This window comes from Cyprinus carpio, chromosome B9, assembly GCF_018340385.1.
Source record: "Cyprinus carpio isolate SPL01 chromosome B9, ASM1834038v1, whole genome shotgun sequence".
NCBI classification, from domain to species: Eukaryota; Metazoa; Chordata; class Actinopteri; order Cypriniformes; family Cyprinidae; genus Cyprinus; species Cyprinus carpio.
This window is the reverse complement of record NC_056605.1, coordinates 29,889,994-29,911,909: the sequence shown is the minus strand read 5'-3', so window position 1 is coordinate 29,911,909 and position 21,916 is coordinate 29,889,994. Positions and strand designations below refer to the sequence as shown.

The 21,916-nt window shown below is 37.4% G+C and overlaps 1 protein-coding gene across 2 annotated transcripts in view; it reads right to left on the bottom strand.

Moving 5' to 3' along the window:
* Positions 1 to 479: 479 nt before the first annotated feature.
* Positions 480 to 21,916, bottom strand: part of LOC109072005 (fidgetin-like) — a 65,448-nt gene continuing 44,011 nt past the window's right edge. For both annotated transcript variants that reach the window (XM_042731876.1, XM_042731875.1), the window contains exon 2: positions 480 to 6,237. In XM_042731876.1, coding sequence (XP_042587810.1) covers positions 4,025 to 6,229 — 2,205 coding nt within the window. In that variant the 5' untranslated portion in view covers positions 6,230 to 6,237 and the 3' untranslated portion in view covers positions 480 to 4,024. The remainder of the gene's footprint in view (positions 6,238 to 21,916) is intronic.

Genomic DNA, 21,916 nt, shown 5'->3' with positions numbered 1-21,916 from the left:
GATCCCTAAAGTTGCAATGACTAAAGTCTCAAACACAAAAAGATATTCTTTATTAAATTTAAGACTCGTCCACGCCCCCCTGAAACGCCTTGCTTAAACACGCCCCCACATCTCTACGTCACTGTGTGGGAAGATTTGCATAACACCGCCCAAATGTTCACGCAAAGAAAGGAGGAGTACCTTTGATTCTTGCTGTAGTATTGTTGCCGCTGCCGCCATGTTGTGGAGACGCTGTTTCTCGTTGTGAAAGCAAAACTACTTTGTTTGGCCTTCCAAAAGAGTACACAACTAGAAATCAGTGGTTAAGTTGTTTTTACAACACTTTTCCAGAGCTGTGTGAAGTGCATTTTACGGAGGACGAGGACTGTTTCCTGGGAGAGTAGACTACAATGCCGTCTGTTCTGACTCACAGCCTGTAAGTATGATTTCATATTTAAAGAATTTGCCAATGATGATTCAAACGCTAGTTTTGAGCAGTGTAGAGTAGCGCATGTTTTTTATTTCTCCAATCACAAATGCAGACATGGATTGATGTTTACGCAGTGCAATGGAATGCAGCGCGTAAAAAGATTATAATCTGTAATTATGTCCCCACTGCATGCAACAAGTGCCTCAATTGTAATGGGTTTTATTTGTTTTGTTTTGTCGAAGGCATCACAGTACATTAAGGGGCTTAACATTTCTATCACACGCTTGAGGTATTCAGCCAATAACAATGCACTGGAGAGCTGACCATTCAGCTTACACCTCGTTTTTCAGACCGCTGAGTTTTGTAAAAATCGATGCGTTTCAGAAAGGTGGGGCATAGAGGAGAAACAATAATGTACAGTATGTGGTAAATAATGTTTTTTTAACCTTAAACTGCATAAACACATTGCATTACACCAAATACACAAAATAACGTTCTTTTTTAGCAACGTCATATGACCCCTTTAAGACAAAACGTTAAAAGTGCATTTGACAAATTGCACAATAGTAACTTTTCTTCAAAACAACACAAAACAAAAACAAGAAAGCAGAATGAAAATACCACTTTAGACGACAAAACAAGGTTAGAAATCGTAGTCCTTTGGGTGTACATATCACTTTACGAACATTGTGAAGAAAGTGGTGTCTCACAGCTACTGAAAAGACTATCTGGATGTCTGTCAAAAAAGCAGATATTTCTTTAAGGATATGTCATATATATACACACACATGTATTGGAGGTCTGGTGCCTCCAACTGCTAAATAAGCACCTAAAAATGGTGTCAAATTACACTGCAGTGGACAAAAAAAACCATTTGAGACATGAGATAAAGGTAGAAAAAGAGAGAGGCCGATTGTGGGAACACATCGCTTCAACTCTCTAGTGCTAGACAAAAAAAGCTGACAAACGATCAGAGAAAGTAAACATATCAAGAAACAAACAAAAATACATTCAAACACAAGTTTCCTCTTACAGTTACCAACATCCTGTGCTACCTTGGGCTAGAAACATACTGTATGCAAGTACACAAATGCAAAAGCTTAGTTAAAGCATTGCAAGAGCCTGTTGCACATACTTGCAATATTGTGGAGGAAAGATACCTCCATACTCAAGGGGCGATAGAGTTTCCTTCAGATGTCTGCACTAGGAAACTGGGTGTACAAACATAAAAATATAAAGAGTTTGATTAACTAGCTCAATCATTCTATAAATAAACTCTTGTGCCACCATTATAGTAGCTGTACTGATGCTGCATCCCAATTCACCGACATTATACTAAGCCCTAAAAGTATTTTCTCTTTGGTACATACAATTTCATCATAGCTGCATCTTCAACAGACCGCTCTGTTGCTTGGTTGTGTGTATTCCATCATTGTTTAAACTACCCTGTCAATCATCTTGTCACAGTTAACATCCTCCACATTGCATTTAATTTAGTTTTCTACCATATTGGAGAGAAATTAAGTAGCACATTGATCTGCCAGTCTGTTTGCATAATGATGCATTTAAAAGTGAATGACCAAACAAACCATTTCAAAAGCTCACAATGTTATATAATAATGTGGTTAACATTACATATATATTAACAGATTAGATACTGATTAATAATCACAAACTTTCCCTACTTAACCATCGGTCTCGCATGTCCACCATGTTTGTAGTTTTAAACACTTTTTAGTGTTCTAATTGATGGGTTGGGTTGTGGGCAATATTACCTGCTAAAGTGTCCCTGGAACCACATGAGTACCTTTGAAACACTCATTTCAACACAGGCCTACAACCATTTGGGACACAGCAATTATAATTTTGAACACTATTTAGGACAAACAGTATGCAAATTGGGACGCAGCATAAATGTAGAAAAAGTTTATAGTAATGATTCTAGTGTCACTAGCATTATGTTATGAATTGCAGTCTGACGCATTTTGGAAAGCAACAACGCTATCAATCTTTAAAACTTCATTGCTATAAGCACTAGCATACTTGCGTAGAGTATGTTTCTGGCTTTAGGCAACGTGGCCCCAGTAAATGGCACCACAGAGACCCCTATCAATAATATGTGTGTATGTTTACACAAAGGGGTGTTCAGAGTCATCTGGGCACTCAAAGCAGAAGAATTGCACAGGTAGTGTGAGACAAACATTTGTTGTTTCTTTTCTTTTTTTTTCTTTTTTTTTCTGAAAAAAGGCATCTTGTTCTTTATGGAGGCTTCAGAGCAGAGCAAACCTAAAGAGGTTGAAGACACCAAGCTCTAATCTTTCTGTTCTAGTTGCAGAGAAAATAGTGCTAAACTGAGGTAGAACAGAATGCAGGGTACACGTGGATCCTTCAGATATCTTTACACCAACATCACACAGCAGCAGGACAGAGTCCGAAACAAAAACGAAACATACGCAACTTTTACGAAGAATGTGAAAATATTTCCACTTCAAGAATCTGGTAGCCTCTTCGTACAGTTTTGGTTCACCTCAACTCTATTGTACAGAAAGGAGACGAAATCGCAAATGTTGACGTCTACTGCATACTCTGGCTTGGATGTTGTTTTGGATGAACCTTGTCTACACAACAAATAGTGCCCATCTCTGAGCGTTCGTCGTAGAGTCTGAACTGAAGGGAGGAACAGGTGCTGTAGTCAATACTGGCACACAATTCTGCTTTCAAAACTTAAAGCAATGTCCACAATGGAATTTAAACGTAATTTAGAAAGAACAATAAGAATATAACGGAAGTAAAAGAAACTCCCCAAATTTTTCTTCTAAACAACCCAGAAATGTTCTGGTTACATTCATAGTCATATCCTTTTCATTTTTTTTAAATGGTAGAGGTAAACCTAGAATTTTAGAAGAAGCAAATTAGAAACCAATCCCAATGTAGTCAGCAGTATGTAGTGCTATCGCATAATCTTTTTTGAGGTACTGTACAAATCACAATCACTTTCCTGAGTTTTTGAAGAAAATCAAACACAAACGAATTTCATAACTTAGGATCCAGATTCAAAGTACAACATGGACCTTCTCCTGCCCTTCCTGGGGTCTACAGGTCAGACTTGATTGAGGAATACTGTTGTTCTTTTGAGAGAAGTGTCGAAAACAAGGAAAGGAACGAAAAGCAGAACATGTCTGATTTAATTTCATGTTAAAGCTCTCTATATTAGCACATGCCACCAATGTAGATGGTGAGGCAAACAAATCCAAATCAATAAAGCACCACTTCAGGCACTTCATAGCAACAAAATGTCAAAAACAGCAGAATGATATATACACACAAAGAAGTTTGTCCTCACTTACAGAGTTCCTTGTTAAGCGGAGCTCTGCGTCTGCAGTACTGAGCCCAGAAAACAGTATTTCTCTGTCTGGATTATGTGCAAAGGGCCAGACCTTGACTTAAGTACAGCCATGCATCATTCAACTGTATCTGACCATCCTTCAGGTTCTTCTTTAGAGGTCATCTACATTTGTAATAACCACACTGTATGTGTCACCCAAAGAATTCTGAATTGTATCCCCTCTTATAGTAGAGGAGGTCACCCCACAGATTTCATTACGCCCTTGCTCTTTACTGACTACAACCAAACATCTTATTCCATTCAGTGTATGTATCAAGTTCTTTCTGTGATATGCTGGGCTGGATTTTGCAAAACACATTCTCAAAGTCTTGGTATGACACCGGTCTCATCTGAGCTGGCATCATTCCGGAAAGGTCTGTGCCAGACATACCATGGAGAGGACCAACCATGGCCTCCTGGCAAAGTCGGACCACATCCAACCCGGAGAAGCCGTCTGTCCGCTGAACAAGCAGCGCAACCTCTTTGTCGCTGAGGCAGTAGTTGTGCTGTGAGAGCAGCTGGCTGATTATCTGGTGTCGTGCGGTGGCATCTGGTAAGGGGACGAGCAACCGCTTAACAAAGTACCTTCGTAGAGACTCATCGATCTCTTCGGGTTTGCTGGTGGAACATACTACTAGAACATGTTCCTCTGGAGAACTTAGAACTCCATCTAGCTGGAGGAGGAGTTCACTCTTGATTCGGTTCACAGGACTTTCTTCGCTCAACTGAGCAGACAACAGCAGATCTACATCGCTGATGAAAACCACTGAGGGCTGCCGGCAGCGAGCCACAAGGAACGAGGCCTGGACGATTTTCTCAGCCTCTCCAAGCCATTTTGTGACCAGTGCGGAGCCACTAAGGAGGAGGAAAGCTGCGCCAAGCTGACTGGCCATACACCGGCCAAGCAGAGTCCGGCCCGTGCCCTGAGGTCCAAAGAGAAGGATGCTGCGAGGTAATGTGGCCATACCGCTGTACATGTCTGGCCTCAGAATAGGCCACAGGACCTCATCTTTGATGGTGGCTTTTGCCATCTCCAGTCCAGCAATGTCACTCCAGTCCACAGGAGGTGTCTGCTGCAGAATCTCAGTGGTGACCATCTCTACCAAACTAGCATCGCTGTTTTTTAACTGCTCCTCAGCAGGGTGGCTGGATGAAGTGGCCGTGCCAATGGAATGGGGGTGATGCTGTCTGTTGTCATCACCGTGGTCACTCAAAACCGGGGAACCAAACTTTCCAAATGACTCGCCTGGCCGCAGGGATCCCAAGGAACCTTTGGAGGATCCATAAGAAGGAGGGGTTAGTGCCCTGATGGACTGGCTGCCGAATTTCCGCTGCTGATCCGGTGGCATTGACTGCTTTGTGGGCTTAAACGCCAAAGATGATGTATCAGCGTTCCTGTCAAATCCATTCCCTCTGGTTGAGTCAACAAGACTGTTGTCTGGCATCCTGTACATGGGGCTATGAGCAGAACGCTGCTGGCTGTAGTTGAAATTTCCATAACTGGAGTCCATATCTCCCTGGCCTGTCATGTAAAACGCTTTTCTTTTCAGTGTGTTGGCCGAGCTGCCGTTCAAAGGTGTTGGTGCAATTGGTGCATGGTTGTGGGACTGGTAGGAGTAACCAGGAAGGGTGGAAGGGGGTAGGGGAGTGGGGGCAGCAATGCCTGAGGGCAAGTAAGCTGAGGGAGGGGGTGCTCCACCTGGGCTGTAGCCTGGGGCAACAGCAGTCTGTGGGGGATAACCTGCTGGAGGGTAATTGTAACTGGAGAGATTGGGGGAACTTGCATTGTAGCTGGGCACTAGAGTTGGAGGTGGAGGCTGAAGGAGCCCAGCGCTGTGCAAAGGTGAGGGATGTGGGGACGGGAGAGCTGGTGTGCTTTGGCCGCCACTGTAAGTGCAATGCAAGTACGAGCCATTGTAACTGCTAGCGAATTCCTGAGAGGGGATCCCCGAGTGCAGTGCAGTAGACGCATGATTCCCGCAGTTACTGCTGGAGTAGCTGGGCTCGCTCAAGCTACTCGCCACCCCTGTGGAGCTGCCGACACTTGCCGTCACATCTGGAGGAGGCAGGGCAGCCGTCATGCCAGTCTTACTTGCAGAAACCACATCTGCAGCACAGCTCATTGGGTAGATCCCCTCCTGCCATGCTTCGCTCTCCGACTTACGTCCGTTCAAGAGTCCTGGGGCGCTCTCGGAGTATGAGCACAGGAGCGCCCGCTCGCTGGGACCCTCCAAAATACCAGAATACTTCTCTGCGTACTTCTTCAGAAGGTTGGAAGCTGTCAGTGCTGATATATCGTCATTGGCCCAGGCATACTGGTAGGTCCGCTGCAGGTGTCCGCGGTATGCCTCTGCTTTATGTGCGGGGGAACGTGTGGTGGATGAGATGTCAAAATGTTGCTCGGCCCACTGCGCATGCTCTTGGGTCCACTGCATCTTTAAGCCTAAACAATCAACAAACAAAAACAAGCAGGGGTAAGAAACTTGCACTCATGAATAGAAGCTGCTAGATCTGCCTTGCTAATTTATCTGAAATGACTGAAACTTAGTTGATAACTGTAATGGAAGTGGTAATGTGTCTTAGTGTTGATCTGTAGTACAATTTTTAGTGAATTTTGCACAGTTATGGCCTTTAAATGTTAATTACATAATGTGTAAAGACATTTTCATGCATATATTCTGTTTTCAAAATTTTTTACAGTACTGTAAATATTGCAAAAAAATAAGTGTTATACAGAAATTAGTGCTGGCCATTAAAAACCCACTGGTCGACCTCTGGGATTTTCAGGGTTTTCTTTTTTGACTAGTTAGAGTCAATGATCCAATAAGCAACTGCTATTGAAAAGAAACAAAATACACACAAATAGCAACAACAAGAGTAAAATATTATTTCCATTTTCCCCCTTCCAGCTCTCCGAGAGTCCTGGCTTCATATCGCAGACACTGCTGACAGTTGGTATCGCAGGAACAGTGCAGATTTGGGCCTCCAACACCTGGTTAGCACAGTATAATGCACCCTGCACACAGCCGAGTGACACAGACATCGCAGGTCACTCTATAATCCCAACTCTCATCTAAAGCAGTCCCAGACAGTTTCAAATCTGCTTGGAGGAGTGCAGCAAAGCAATCTCCCAGGCAGCGCTCTACTGCTTTCATCACACAAACTCACAGCACGGCATGAATTACAACAGCTTTCTGTCTGCCGCCCGCCTGCCTCCCGGAGCACAGGGAACTGGAAAGGGGGAAAAAACATGCCTGCCTCCCTCTCGTTCGCTCTAATGCTCCCCTTTCTCTCTCCTCCTTTTACTCTGATGCTCTGTGTTCTGCATCTCTCTTTCTCGCTGTCTTTTCTCTCCGCAGCATCTGTCTTTTATTGGCTCCGGGGCTCAAAAGCCACCATCAAGTTTAATCCCAAACTCCATCTGCAAACACAAGCAGTTACATACGCTGTCATCTTAGACACATCATGGGATTATCAAAGAGACATTTACTCAAGAGCCGACGGGATGACGGGGGTGGTCGCACGCACACTCTAGCCGTCTGTAGATAGACTTCTGATGACAACAGCGTTCGGCTGCAGTGTCCAGCAGGCGTGTTATTGTGCACACACCTCCCGCTTATCTGAGCTTACTGGGCCCAAGCACTCACAAACTCTATTCAAGGCACAAAGAAGAAAGAAGATGTCACAGAACACGACGCTGTTTACAAGCTTTTAGCCATGTGCCCATGTACCTTGATCTCTAAAGCCTGTCAAATTACCTAAAGACTGCACTTTTTTCCTGTACTCAATGGCAATTGGGTATTTAAAACTTAACATACCTCTCAAAACATGATATAAACACATGACCACTCCTTGTAACGTGCATCATAAATAAAATAAATCTGTTATCGGTTAGAATAAACAATAGAACTATTAAACTCGAAATTGATAGCTAATGTAATGCTAATAGTAATTATATATATATATATATATATAACACCTATATATATATATATATATATATAGGCAGGGGGGAATGGGAGGATTTCCCAAAAAGCTCTGTTGTGTTCTTTGCTCACTTTCTCTATATAATTTGCTGTTTGAATAACCGTGGACATGAAATCATTACAATTAATAGGCCTAATGTAGGCCTACAATGTTTTTATTAAACTGATATTACACTAAATACATTTTCCGTCGTATTAAAAGCATTTCATAAAAAATTTCAAAAGCATCCCCCCTGTTTTTTTTTCACAAATCGCACCCAGTACATATATATATATATATATATATATATATATATATATATATATATATACTGTATATATATATATATATATATATATATTAGTACTGTCGAACGATTAATCACGATTTAATCACAATCAAAAATAAATGTTTTTGTTTACATAATATATGTGTGTGTACTGTGTATTTTATTATGTATATATAAATACACACATGTATGTATATATTTAACAAAAATATGTTATATTTGTATATAAAATATATGTAAATACAAGTAAATATTTTCAAAATATACACTGTACGTGTGTGTATTTATATATACTTAATATATATACACAGTACACACACATTACATAAACTTTTATTTTATATTTATATATATATATATATATATATATATATATATATATATATATATATATATATATATATATAGCAAGAAGCTAAATATAGTACAGATCTAGTTAAAAACAACCAGGTTTTCCACCAATATATCAATATAGAGTTAAAACAACAATGCAATATTTACATGCACATATTTTTAATATAACATTTTAATATATGAAAAATACAGCAGCTGTGAACATTGAGCAATGAAACAAAATCATTTTAATTCATGGAAATGGACACTTTGAACAGGTTTATGGAAATTAATCAAACTTACCAACTCAAATGCTGCTTTCACTACTGAAGCAGAAATCTTTTTAATGAGACATAAAGGATCGTGAAACTACTCTAATTACATAGTCTTTCAGTCACTTAATGAGCAATTTAAAAGTTCACTGAAGTCACTACATTTGCAATATCACTTAATTTTGCATCACCAGCAAAATCATCACAAATATAACCTAAACATTTAATATATAACCTAGCCCTAGTTGCATTTGCAGAGTCTGGGATGTCTACTCACTATATCTCTATAAATAAATCCCCTTTGATACCCCATCAGTGTATTGTGTGTATATCAGAGCACTTTCTCCACAATAGAAGATGGGCATGTGGTTTTCCCTCGCCTGAATCCCCCAGCAGCCTGGCCAGACACCACACACACACACACACACACACACACACACACACACACACACACACACACACACACAGCTAATTAGCAGGATGATGCTGAGCTAATTGTGTTAATTTACAAGGTTTTAGTCAAAGGGATCGCTGCTTTGGCTGGCAAGGCTGTCAGGCCCGCGAGTTAATGACTAAGAAAGGCTGAAGACAAAGAAAGCTGGCAAGAACATGGCAGACATGCCAGCAAGCCCATTAATAAAGCCCAGGGATAAAACCAGGGCCGCAAATCTAGACAGATGTCAGTTCTAGCATGATTATCAACTGATAAGCAATGTAACGCCTATGTCATGCTTGCTAGCAATACATACATTTCATTATCATAGTCCAGACTTTCCCTTATTCAATTTCCAAAACCAGGTCTCTAGTGTGAGCATTTTTAAGTGCAAAATTGCTGCATGCAAATGTAAAAAATAAAATTATTTGGTGCAATTATGGTGATGAAAGTGACATGTCATCTAAGTGACGTGACAATAATTATTTCAACAGATTCTCATGCATTTAACTGTGCAGACAAATTTGATTTTACACACTGTGGTTTGCTGCTTTTTGTTGCTTTGCGTTAAGGAAAAGAAAAAGAAAAGAAAAAAGTGCACAGTAAAAAGTAATTTTTTTAACTAGTAAATAAGAGATTATTGGAGTAAATTTTACAAGAAAATATTACTTCAGTCTTTCTACTCCATGTTGCATTAGTAGTGTCATTGAGACACTATTACAGTTAAGTTTTTCATATTTAATTTTGAATGTAGTTGATTTTTTTTATATATTTATATATATATGTTTTTATTAATTTATATCCGTTTTAGTTATATTAGCACAAAGTTAAACTAAATTAAAATGAGAATTTTTCCCCCCCTTCATTAATTTTTTGCTAATCTTCAGTTTCTTTTAATTCATGTAGCAAAAACATTTATGGTTTTGATACCCTGGTCACTTGTCATTTCTTTGTAATTATTTATAAAAAATTTACTAGCAATTTCTGAGTAAAAATAGTAAATCCTACATATTTTTTTTTCAGTGGGTTTACTACTGTATTGATGAGGTTAAATAAAATATTAGACATTTACTGACAAGAGTTTTGACTGTGCATGTATAAAATATACATGCAAACAAGAAATTTGATATCAAATCTTAGTATTTTTAATACAAATATCTGCTTGTAAATATTGATTGTTGTCCTTCAATAACCTATTAAACAAATATGCATATTTGCTATCATCTGAGGATAAGCTTTGCATTTTTGTTATCACCTTGGGAATTCAGCAGACCGACTATCTCCCTGCCTCTGTACATCCACTTGTTAATGCATTTATTACTCTTCTTTCAAGTTCCACTTTGGAATATATACATTTATATATGGCTCCTCTCACAGGCAGGTCTTTGTGAGGAATGTGGGTGTTAACTTGCTCTACAACAAAGTAAGATATTTCAAGAGGTTGAAATCCTCTGCGGTGCACACAGAGAGATTTCAAACAATGCTCTCGTCTCGCGGTTTGATGGGTTTTATGAAACGCACTACACTCGAACAAAGAACAAATTCACTTCCCGTCACTATTACCGAGCCATTACAAAAATAAAACCTTTCTCGACAAGATTAAAGCAGCTGGAAATGAGACATCAAGGAATTATTTTAAAGGGGAATAGTGAGTCGCTCTGGACACTTTGAATTCAAGTACTCACCTCATGTATGTGCCAGTTTTTGTAAATTGCTTCTATTTTTATTCAATATGCTTACTTTGACCCTTCAGACAGTGTTGTCCCTATAGCTTGTTTAAACATGAATTGGGAGCTTTTTGCGATGGCACCGTTTGAGAAAGATTTGAGGATTATAATTGAACGATGGAGGAGGAAAACGAGATGCAGAGAGAGAGAGAGAGAGAGAGAGAGAGAGAGAAGCAGAAGATGAATCATGTGTAGTCTGAGTTTCTACTCCTCTAAATCATCAGCATCGTTCCAGTCCACACTGAGCTCAAGTTTCAGTTAGCACTGTGTGACAAACATAAATAACACCAAAACACATCCTTATCGCTACTAGAGGTATAAAAGTGTCGCTCGGGCCTCTCTAATCTGTCATCGGTGAGCTCGCTAACTTCTTAGGGAACATGAACATCAACAGTGTGGCTCCTGTGACCAGACTAAAGTCTACAATCATGTCGTAGTTCATAAAGTCTTAGCAATCAACCAATATATTGGCTAGACATAATTCAAAGAAAGGCAACACTTTAATTCCTATTAGTTAGTCCTTATTAGTTAGTTAAAAGGGAGTTAACTAAGACCGAGCAATGCATTTGGTACACTATTTATAATTTTTTATAAATGTTCATGTCAGGTCCATTCAGAGCCGATCCTCCCTATACGCAAAATATACAAGCTGCGTAGGGCCCCCGAAACACCAGGGACCCCCTCTTGCTCTCAAAGATGATTTCATTTTAGTTTCGTTTTTGAATTTGGTCAGCGGTTAGGAAAACATGAATGATCGTTTCTTTTAATGCAGGGCATTGTCGCCCTTTCTACGTAAAAATCTATCAAATCATGTAATGTAAATGTCGTACAGTCTTGCTCGAGACTAAAAAAACATACCAAGCCATGGAAGAGACACTAGCCGGGTTTCCATCCAAAGTTGTGAAGTTAACTTATGCGCAAAACTGGAATATCGCGTAAAATATTTGTGAACAAGCATTGTTTCCATCCAACATGTCAAAGAGAACAAAATCGTCACTTCCTGATAAACTGGCACTATAAATCACTAAGAAAAGTTGGAGAATATGATCATTTTCATATATAATAAATTACTTGTGCCTCAGAGCGAGCAGATGAAACATAATGAATGCGATCATTGCTTTCGGAGGCGGATGCTGCTGTTTGGGAACGAAGTCATGTAAGACATTTCTGGGAGGTAATTATACAGAAGTACTTTGATGACAGACTTTGCTTGTTCATTTCCGAATGACCATATAACATTTCAGATGCTGTGGAATGAGATCGGTCCGCTGGTTAGTCAGGTTTCGCCGTCCCGATGCGCTTGGAGGAATTTATTTGCAAATTGCATTTTCATTTCCCATTATTCGCATCAACCCTTTTTCGCACAGGTTGAAAACCACCTCAAGCGAGCATAAAAACTTTTTTTTGAATTTAGGGATTTTTATTCAAAATTTGGCATTCCCATTACTCGTTTCTCATGTGATACTTAAAAACACGCATTAAAATAGTGTGATGGAAACATAGCTATTGTTGCTCAAGCGCTTTCTACGAGCGTGATTCGAGACTGTGAAACACGGACAACACGGACCCCATACCACCGCCCACCAACACAGTTTTGCGTAGGGCCCCCAGAAGTCTAGGATCAGCACTGGGTCTATTAAATAATATTAACAAATACTTTTGACTTAAATAATGTATTAGTAAATGTTAAAATGAACATTAAGGTAATAAATGCTTTGGAAGTATTTTTTATTGTTAATTCATGTTAACTAATGTAGTTAACTAATGCTAACTAATGGAACCATATTATAAAGTGCTACCAAAATACCCAATTAAACAAACAAATAAAATACAAAAACATTTAAATAATGTCTCATTTGGTAATTTAACTACATTAGATTAACTAAAAGTGTACACTACTTCTATTGCGTTTATTAAACAATGTTATTTTCAGCAGTTAAAACAAATGTTTGTCTGTATGTATCAGTGTTATTTGAGTATTACTTATATACTATTATAGTGTTTATAAAAACATTTATTAGTGTTTGTTCTCTTTAAAATTTGCTTTAATTTATTAAAGGTAAATTTGTTTTTATTTCAGTTTTAGTTTATTTATTTCCTGTTAGTAATTCTGGTGCTTCAACAAACTTATTTGGGGGAACTGCTAAGGCAACATTTCTTTTAATTTAAGTTTTTCATCTAATATTTTGTTTTATTTCAACTTTATTTCAGTTAACAAAAATTATTTTCAAAGTTTTAGGTAACAATAATAACATTGGTAAGCATTATACACTGTGAATTCACATGAACAAACAATAAACAAACAACAAATAACACATTAACTAAAGTCAAGAAATGAATATCTACACAGACGTAATTTTTTATTTTTGTATTCAATAAATTTGATAACACTTTACGATAAGGTCTCATTATACAGAGTGAAAAATGTGCTTGAAAATGATACTATGCATAGAGCTGTCTATGTAGGGCATTATGAGGTTAGTTTGGATGCACCCTTGGAAGGCAGCATGGCAGCTCACTAGGTTTAGGAACAGAGCAAATGTCAGTCCTAAGAAACAGTAATTCTTCTCTATGTAATCTGAATAGTCATATAATCACTTGTATTCGTATTAAAGGGATGTTTGGAGCCAGCCTGAGGCCCCAAAGCTCAATTTCGCTGATTGACTTCTCACAAAACCCCCTTTTGTTTAATTCACCACTGTCTGCTGGTCTACTTTACGGCTGGAAAATCTTAGATTACACTGACCATTGTCACTCATTTGGGTGAGATGCCAAACAAAAGCTGGCAAGACTGATTGATCGCATACGGGACTTCAATAGACAAGATATTCTGAAGGTGCATTGAATATTTTGAACATGATCTGGTGCTGGTGGGGTTGCAAGTCTTTTCTGGAAGTCACAGATAGCAAAGAAAACCATGTTAAATTCACAAAAATAATATATATATACAAAAATAATATCTTTATACAATAGATGCAAAAAAAAAAGCAAAACTGACAAAATGAACTACAGTAAATATTATATAAAAAAATACTAAAATGAAAATGGAAAATATAAAAATCAAAACTGTAATAGTATCTTACTGATAATAAAACAGTGGCACTAGGTAGAAGTATGTCAAACATAGACAGCCTCAAAATGATGAACAAAACTACCCCAAGTAAAAGAAAATATGACCCAAAATACAATAAATAAAGGTTCACTTAAAGCAAAATGAAATTAGGTTTGTGTTGATAACAATATGTGGTGTGCAATGAATTATTGGCCATTCAGAAACATATAATGGCCATTAAATTCAAAACCAGAAACCACAATAGACTTTTATTCTACTCAGTCCACGCCAAGTATTAGGTTTTTGTCCATGTTTGATTTGCAAGACATTTTGGTATCATTTTTTTATGCTAAAAACGCTGATCACAATTACTCCAGTAACACAACCACACAATGACAAAAATGAGCTAAATTTCAGAAAGATAATAGTCAACTTTCTCTTCTGAACATCCAACCATTAGTTGATCTGAATGATTAAAGATATGCCATATTTCCTTCACCTATTACAAGCTGAAACCTGACAGTAATTACTGATCATCTGTGCTCGTCTAATGGCTCTGTTAGTTCTGCCACTGATCAACACACTGAGTTTGGACGGCGGGGGGAGCGGAGCGGGGATACACTGCAGTGTGTAATTTCAGACACTGTGATCATGGCCAATGAGACAGAGAAGCTGACCTTTTCGGATCTATTAATCTGGCTAGCCTCGGCCGATTTTAAGCAAACAGCAGCGAGCTTGCGCTCTTTCTGTCCAATTTCCCAGCGCGTAAATTGGACAGCCGCTCGCACCATTCTCAATTCATTACTGTGTTGCTGAAAGGAAGCTATGAGGTGGTGGAGTGGTGTGTGTCCTGGTGTGTGTGTATCGACTAGAGATGTGCAGTTTGGTCATTCTGACTACTTGAATACTCATAGATAAATCAGACGAGTCCCTCAGTTCCATCTGAGCTGTATTTAAATTGTTAATTTATACACACCAGGTTTGCACTTTTTTTTTCACACACACACACACACACACACACACACACACACACACACACACACACACACACACACACACACACACACACACACACACACACACACACACACACACACACACACACACACACACACACACACACACAGTGATGCTGGGTAAAGTTAAAAATACTGTTCATTCGTCGGGACTTAAATACTGTTAATTCATTGCTGTCCCAATTTTAACCAATCACACTGCAAGGTCCGGCCCAAAATGTCACTAAAACAACCACAATTTTCACAAAAGGTTTGAAAATAAACCAATAATGAATAAATAAACCACTACAAAGTCACTAAAATATACTCTAGCACTTTCCTAGCGTCACCATGCAATCCTTTCCTGCAGAATTCCATGGCATTAAAGGCCTGTTTTCGCCGGTTCTTCTCACTCTGGCGTTCGGTGCGGGTGGATGGACGCGGTTGCCCTAGGAGGAAGCTGTCATAATTGAAACGTGGCCTAATCAGACTCATTACCATTTTGGGCAATTTGCACCACCAAAGATGCTTATTAGGTAACTGTGTTTAATAAAGCGCTCTTTAGAAAGCTAACAGTAATGAGCTCTTTAAAGTCAGCTCGGAGTGTGATTATGCCAGTGGAAGTGTTTAGCCTGCCGCGCGCAGACTGCTACATTTAGTCTTGTGCAATGTCATAATTAAGCAATGCAACCTGCTTTCACTGCCTCACAATGGATGCGGATGCGGCCTGTAAAACCCGCGGGGAAAATATTTATAATTACTGATCATTACAGCCCAGGGATTTTTATCTGCGGATGTAAACACAATTATGAGAGCCTCTTGCTTTCATGTGCCTCGAACAGAGGACTCCATATGTGTGGACACACATTAATTACATTTATAAATAAAAACAAGCCTATTTTGGAGCGAGTCTGGGATGTGCTTCTAATTCAATCGCTACTAGAAATCATTATGGCAATTCATCTTACATATCAACTTAAAAGGTAATTTGAAAATCCATGTCGTCCTCTTTCAAATGCTGCCGGAGACCAGAGGTCATCGTTTAGCCCCTAATTTACTCAAGAAATTTAGTCAAGGCCCTCTAACTGCCATGGAGTGCATGATTGTCCACGGACAGTGAAGGAAGTTTTTTTTGAACAGTTGCATTTCCAGTAGGGCTGGACGACATAATGAGTATTTATGATATTAGTAAAAAAGATTACTAATAGATCGATAGATAGATTCGATTTTGCTCAGATCTTTTTTTGTATAGCTATTCACATTTTTGTTTTAAATGTGGCCAATATCAGATTTCCAGTGTAAACTAGGGCTGTCCAATTAATACAGTTTTCTAATCGTGATTACAATTATGGATGCCACAGTTACGTAATCGTTCAAAACGGCAATTAATCGTTCAACGTCCACTTATGTTATTCAGTGTGCTTAAGATGCGTTTTTTTTTTTCTTTTTTTTATCTTAACGGTTTTTCCCATTATTTTAACTTTAGTTTTAGTATAACATTATAATACCATTCATGTTTTTACTTTTTTATAATTTAAAGAAGAAACCAATCTGATGTATATTTGACATTTGAGGCTTAATACTAAAGAAAAGTTTTTCAGTTAGAGTGTTTTCAGCTTGTTTATGTTCATATAAAAATCCGGCATGCAGTTGCATCAAACAATGGCATAATCGCAATTACAATTTCAAGGGAATAATCAACAATTATGATTTTTGTCATAATTGTGCAGGCCTATAAACAGATCATGATTCTGTACTGACCTGCATGCACAAAAGAATGACACAAACAGGGTTTCCAGGTTTTTACAACAAAATCCGCCCAATTGCTTCTCAAAACTAGCCCAATCATGTTCAGGGGGTAAATATTGCATTAGTGGTGTCGCTTCAACCCACAAATTTGAAAAACAACCTGCAACAACAGTGAAAAAAGTATCCCAATTCCGCGGGGAAAAACTGTGGATTTGGCAACACTTGCAGCGCGCTGTCATACGGAAGTAAACAGGGAGGACATAAAATAAGTGATTATGTGTTTTTTATCGACACAGGTTATATGAAAAATAAAGACAAGGTTGTTACAAAAGACAGCAGAATTTTGAAACTTTTATGATACTTTTAGGGTTGCAAAAAGGTGGAAAATTTCCAGTAAATTTCAGAAACTTACAGAAATTTTGGAGACTTTAAAGTTTTTTTTGGAATATTCCAGGGATTTTTGGAAAGTTTACGGAAATTTTTCACCCCTTTGCAACCCTAGTTTTATCATGAGCCCTCATATTTTGCTTGTATATAGAGTTTCCACTGAAATACTTATGAGTGCTGACACATCACTGACTACCTTTCACAACTGTCTTGATAACTTTGGGTGTGTAAAATCTTTCTAGTGACTTCCATGAGTGCAGAATTATGACGAATGTCGATCTACAGTGACGTAAAAGTTGCATGAATGCCGACACGACTTGACCTGAATGACCTGTTTCAGATTTAGTACCACATACGGAAGTGGAACAGATTGAGAATTGAAAAGATCAGATTCCATGTGCTTTGTGCCGTTCACATGGTCATAACAAAAACAGATCTGAGTTACACGTGAGCACAAAAAATTATATATATATATATAAATATATATATATATATATATTATATATTATTTATATATATATATATATATATATATATATATATATATAAATATATTCAGATATGGCAGTGTAAACATACTGTAGACTCTCAGTTTCCACACACAGTCTTTGTTAATTAGTTAATGAGGACCATCATCAAATGAAGTAACACCTGCAGAGTCATACTACCTTCTGGGGGGTATAATTTAATCAAGCAGTCTAAACAAAATTAATCAATTAATTACTCTTAAATGCATGTCAGACACTGCAGTCCATCATTTAGTGATTTGGTTAATTGTTGGAGTGAGAGCAGAGACATTACAGGGAAATAAGTGGGGCAATGACAAACAGTCACATCTGAGACTATTACAACCAGAAAATGTTTAAAAATAAATAATGCGATGATACAATTCTACAGAAATGCTATTTTTGCATTCATGTTGATTCCAAACATAAAAAGCATTTATACCAAACTTTTGCCTTAACAACTCTAAAAATGTCAGTTGGTGTATCCATCAAGTTTGCATTGAAAACATGAAATGTACCTTGCCTTGTCACAAAAGTATGCTGAATGAACGACTGAATGAATGAATTAGCGCTGGGCAAAGATTCATCGCAATTAATCACATCCAAAATAAGTTTTTGTGTACATAATATATGTGTGTACTGTGTATGTTTATATACATGCATGTGTGTATTTATATATACACATAATAAATATACACAGTACACACACATTATATTATGTACACAAAAACTTTTATTTTGGAAGTGAATAATCAGCACTAGAATAATAAAATACACACATACATAAATAGGTCTAGGTAAATAAATAAATTAAATGTTTTACACTTTCTTGACATATGACAGCTAGCCTTGTCACAAAAGTAGGTAAATGAATGAATGTTTCAAGTTTTCTTGCCATGACTTGCTGCCTTTTGGTTATATCACATAAAAAAAATATATTTACATTTATGCATTTAGCAGACGCTTTTATCCAAAGCGACTTACGGTGCATTCAGGCTATTTTTTTTTTTTTTACCAGTATGTGTGTTCCCTGGGAATCAAACCCACAACCTTTTGCGCTGCTAACGCAATGCTCTACCACTGAGCCACAGGAACACCTGTGGCACAGGATCACCTGTGGCACAGGATCACCTGTGGCAAGGCAATTACACCACCTAAACATTTTTAAACATTTCACCTCAATCAAGCTGCTTTAGAGAGGACATTGTCACACTGAGCCGTGTGCTGGGACCGAATAGCTAAAGCTTCTTTCGGCAGTGCAGCAGAATTCTCATTCCCACTGACACGCAGGCCTTCAGGCTTTTTCAGCATGTCTGTTTAAATTTTCAGACTGACCTCTCTACTGCAGATCTCCGCAGATCTGTGCATCAAACTCCAAACTCCTAGAGCTGAAAACAGCAACAGACCTTTTACTCAACGACACGACAGCTTTATGAGAACAACGTCAGTACGACCACCTGTAAACGTTCAACATCAACAGCATCTGAAATCACAAAATCAGACCTATTCAGTGAGCGTTCAAGTGATGCGCTCATTTCAAAAGATGCATGAATTAGACTGAATTATCTACTAAACAGTAAAATCTCTAAAAGGTGTAATTACTGTATCACTAGCATCACTAAATGGAAATGCAAAAGTAAACTTTTTTTTGGGGGGAGGGGGTTACTACATGGAAAAAAAAATATTTATTTAGAATGCATACACACAGAGTACACATTATAAATGATGGCAATTAAAATAAAAAGTGATGAGAATTAAATCTAAATGATTAGAATAAAAAATAATAATAATTCCCTGAATACAGAAATAATTGGTTAATGCATTGATATGTTTGTAATATATAACAAATGATGATAAATAAATAAATAATATTATATTATTAATATTATTATTATTATTTTAAAATAAACTTTTAATATTTTTTTATAGCATAGTTTTAAATAATTGTTTTGGTAACACTTTGCAAGGTGGGCATGACTATTGGTTAATACATTTATATGCTTGTGATATATAATAAATTACTTTATATAAATAAACACTCGAATACAAAACATTATTTGTTATTATTATTATTACTATTAATATTACTAATACTACTACTACTACTACTACTACAAAAAAAAAAAAATAATTCACCAAATAAATAAAATAAAATATATATTAAAATATATTCTTTAATTAATAAGGAGATTTAAAAATAATACATGATGACATATGATTGTTGGTTAATATACAGACATGTGAAATACAATAAATAATTTTTATATAAATCTCTCTCTCGCTCTCTCTCTCTATATATTGTTATTTAAATAAAGTATACTCAAACAAAACGCATCATTATATTTATTATTATTATTATTATTATTTAAATAAAATATATTTTATATACAAAATAATTTTCAAAAGATCGCAAAGGAGATTTAAAAATTAATAATTTGAATAACCTGAAAACAGACACTATGTTTCCGTAACACATGGATATGACTACTGGTTAATATATATATATATAAGTGTGAGAAATAATGCATTTTTAATAATTAAACAACATGCACTATATCACACACACAATATATACTTGTTTACACAAACACACACAAAAAAATACAGATCCAGACTCCAAATGATATTAAAACATGAAAATGACTACATAAATTGTTTAGGTAACACTTGTGAATCTTTCAAATGCACAGTTATTGAACGATGTGATAACCTAAAAATCCCTGAATATCAGCCGATATATCGGCATAGCACATGGACAACACAACTCTGCCTTTCCATAACCTTCTCCGAATGAGTCTTTCACACAGGAACAGTTGGTGCGGTTGACCACACTAACACACCAACAACCTGAAGTGGTCAATCCGTCAATATGTTTGCGAGTCTTGCATATGCGCCGCGGCAAAGCGAAGCCGCACCGAAGAAACTGGAGGCGGATAATGTGATAATTTCTGTCTAATGTACCATCTGCTATTGTATCAATGTCAGCGTTAGCACGAAGCAGCTTTGCTTTCCGTCTGTAGCCTGATGCTCTCAAAAGGCTTTCAGTGGCGACTGCCAAAGCACTTACAAGAGCCACCAAACAACACCGCCTGCCGCTTGTTTCCCATACAGACAAACACGATGACTGCTGGGAAACCAAAGGCCCAAATCCAAGCCTACCTGCCAGAGCGGCCGAGAAAATGTACACTGTGTACTTATCTTTAATGTAGTTGGCCTGTCAGTCAAGCAGTCAATTTCCACAGACAAGGCCACTCTTTGTAAATCAGCGTAATATTCACGCTTCTATTCTGAGGGAAGACGGCGTGGACTGTGACAGAGCTGTAATCATTTCAATCTGGTAAACAGCGATTATGCCTCTCAAAGCGTCAGGCTGCTCAACTGATACGACAGTCTCATCTCTTCTCTCGCACGCTCGGGAAACGAGACACGCGGCCTGGGTTTCAGCGCAGGTGCCTCGCACCGTTTCAATCAATCTGGCAACTTCCACAATGTGGAACAAATCACTTGTGCAGTTTCTGATACAATATATAGGTGAGAATCAGTAAATGAATTCACAACGATGAAGTCAAAACAATCATCCAGGATGTGACTAAAACTTCATGCAGGTCTTTAAATGATGCAATGCAATATCAAAATTCATCCATAAAACTGTGCTGCTGTTGGAGTGGTAATGAAAATAAAATAAAATTAAAATATTTATCTTTCAAGGGCTCCAGGCTGCAACTCAAATATAGTTTCATGATTACTTTCCATGCAAATGTTTAAACAATGCAAAGTTTTATCAAAATGAATCCATAAAACTACTTCTGTTAGAATGATACTGAAAAAAATACATTCAATTAAATAAAAGTTAAAAATAATCCACAAAGACAATCAATAAATCAATCAATCATTTAAGAGTTCTAGACTGCAAAAAGTTCAGATTCATACTTACTTTCTATGCAAATATTTAAATAATGCAAGGTATTCTCAAAATTAATCCATTAAACTGGACTTAGGAAAAGAGAGCTTCTGTTAGAGTGATACTGTAAATAAAAAAAAGTTTAAAATTAAATTAAAAACAATTAAATGACATAGATTAAAATAGTAAGTCATACCACAAAGATAGTCAAACCAATCATTTTATCTTTAAATGGCTCCAAAATGCAATTAAAACTATAGTTTAATGTATATAAACTCAAAACTCATCTTTTACAATAAACTTAGGGAAAATAGTGCTTCTTTTAGAGCAATACTTAAAAAAATAAAAATAAAACAAAGCTTGGCACATTTAACATCAGGTCCTCGCCAGCTGTAGTGTGTGATATACTCATTCTCAGCCTGTTCTTACGCTGACATTAAGGGCAGCAGAATCGTCTCATCTGCTTGGGTCTCATCCATCAGTCTAACTACAGTGAGCTAATTATTTAGCCC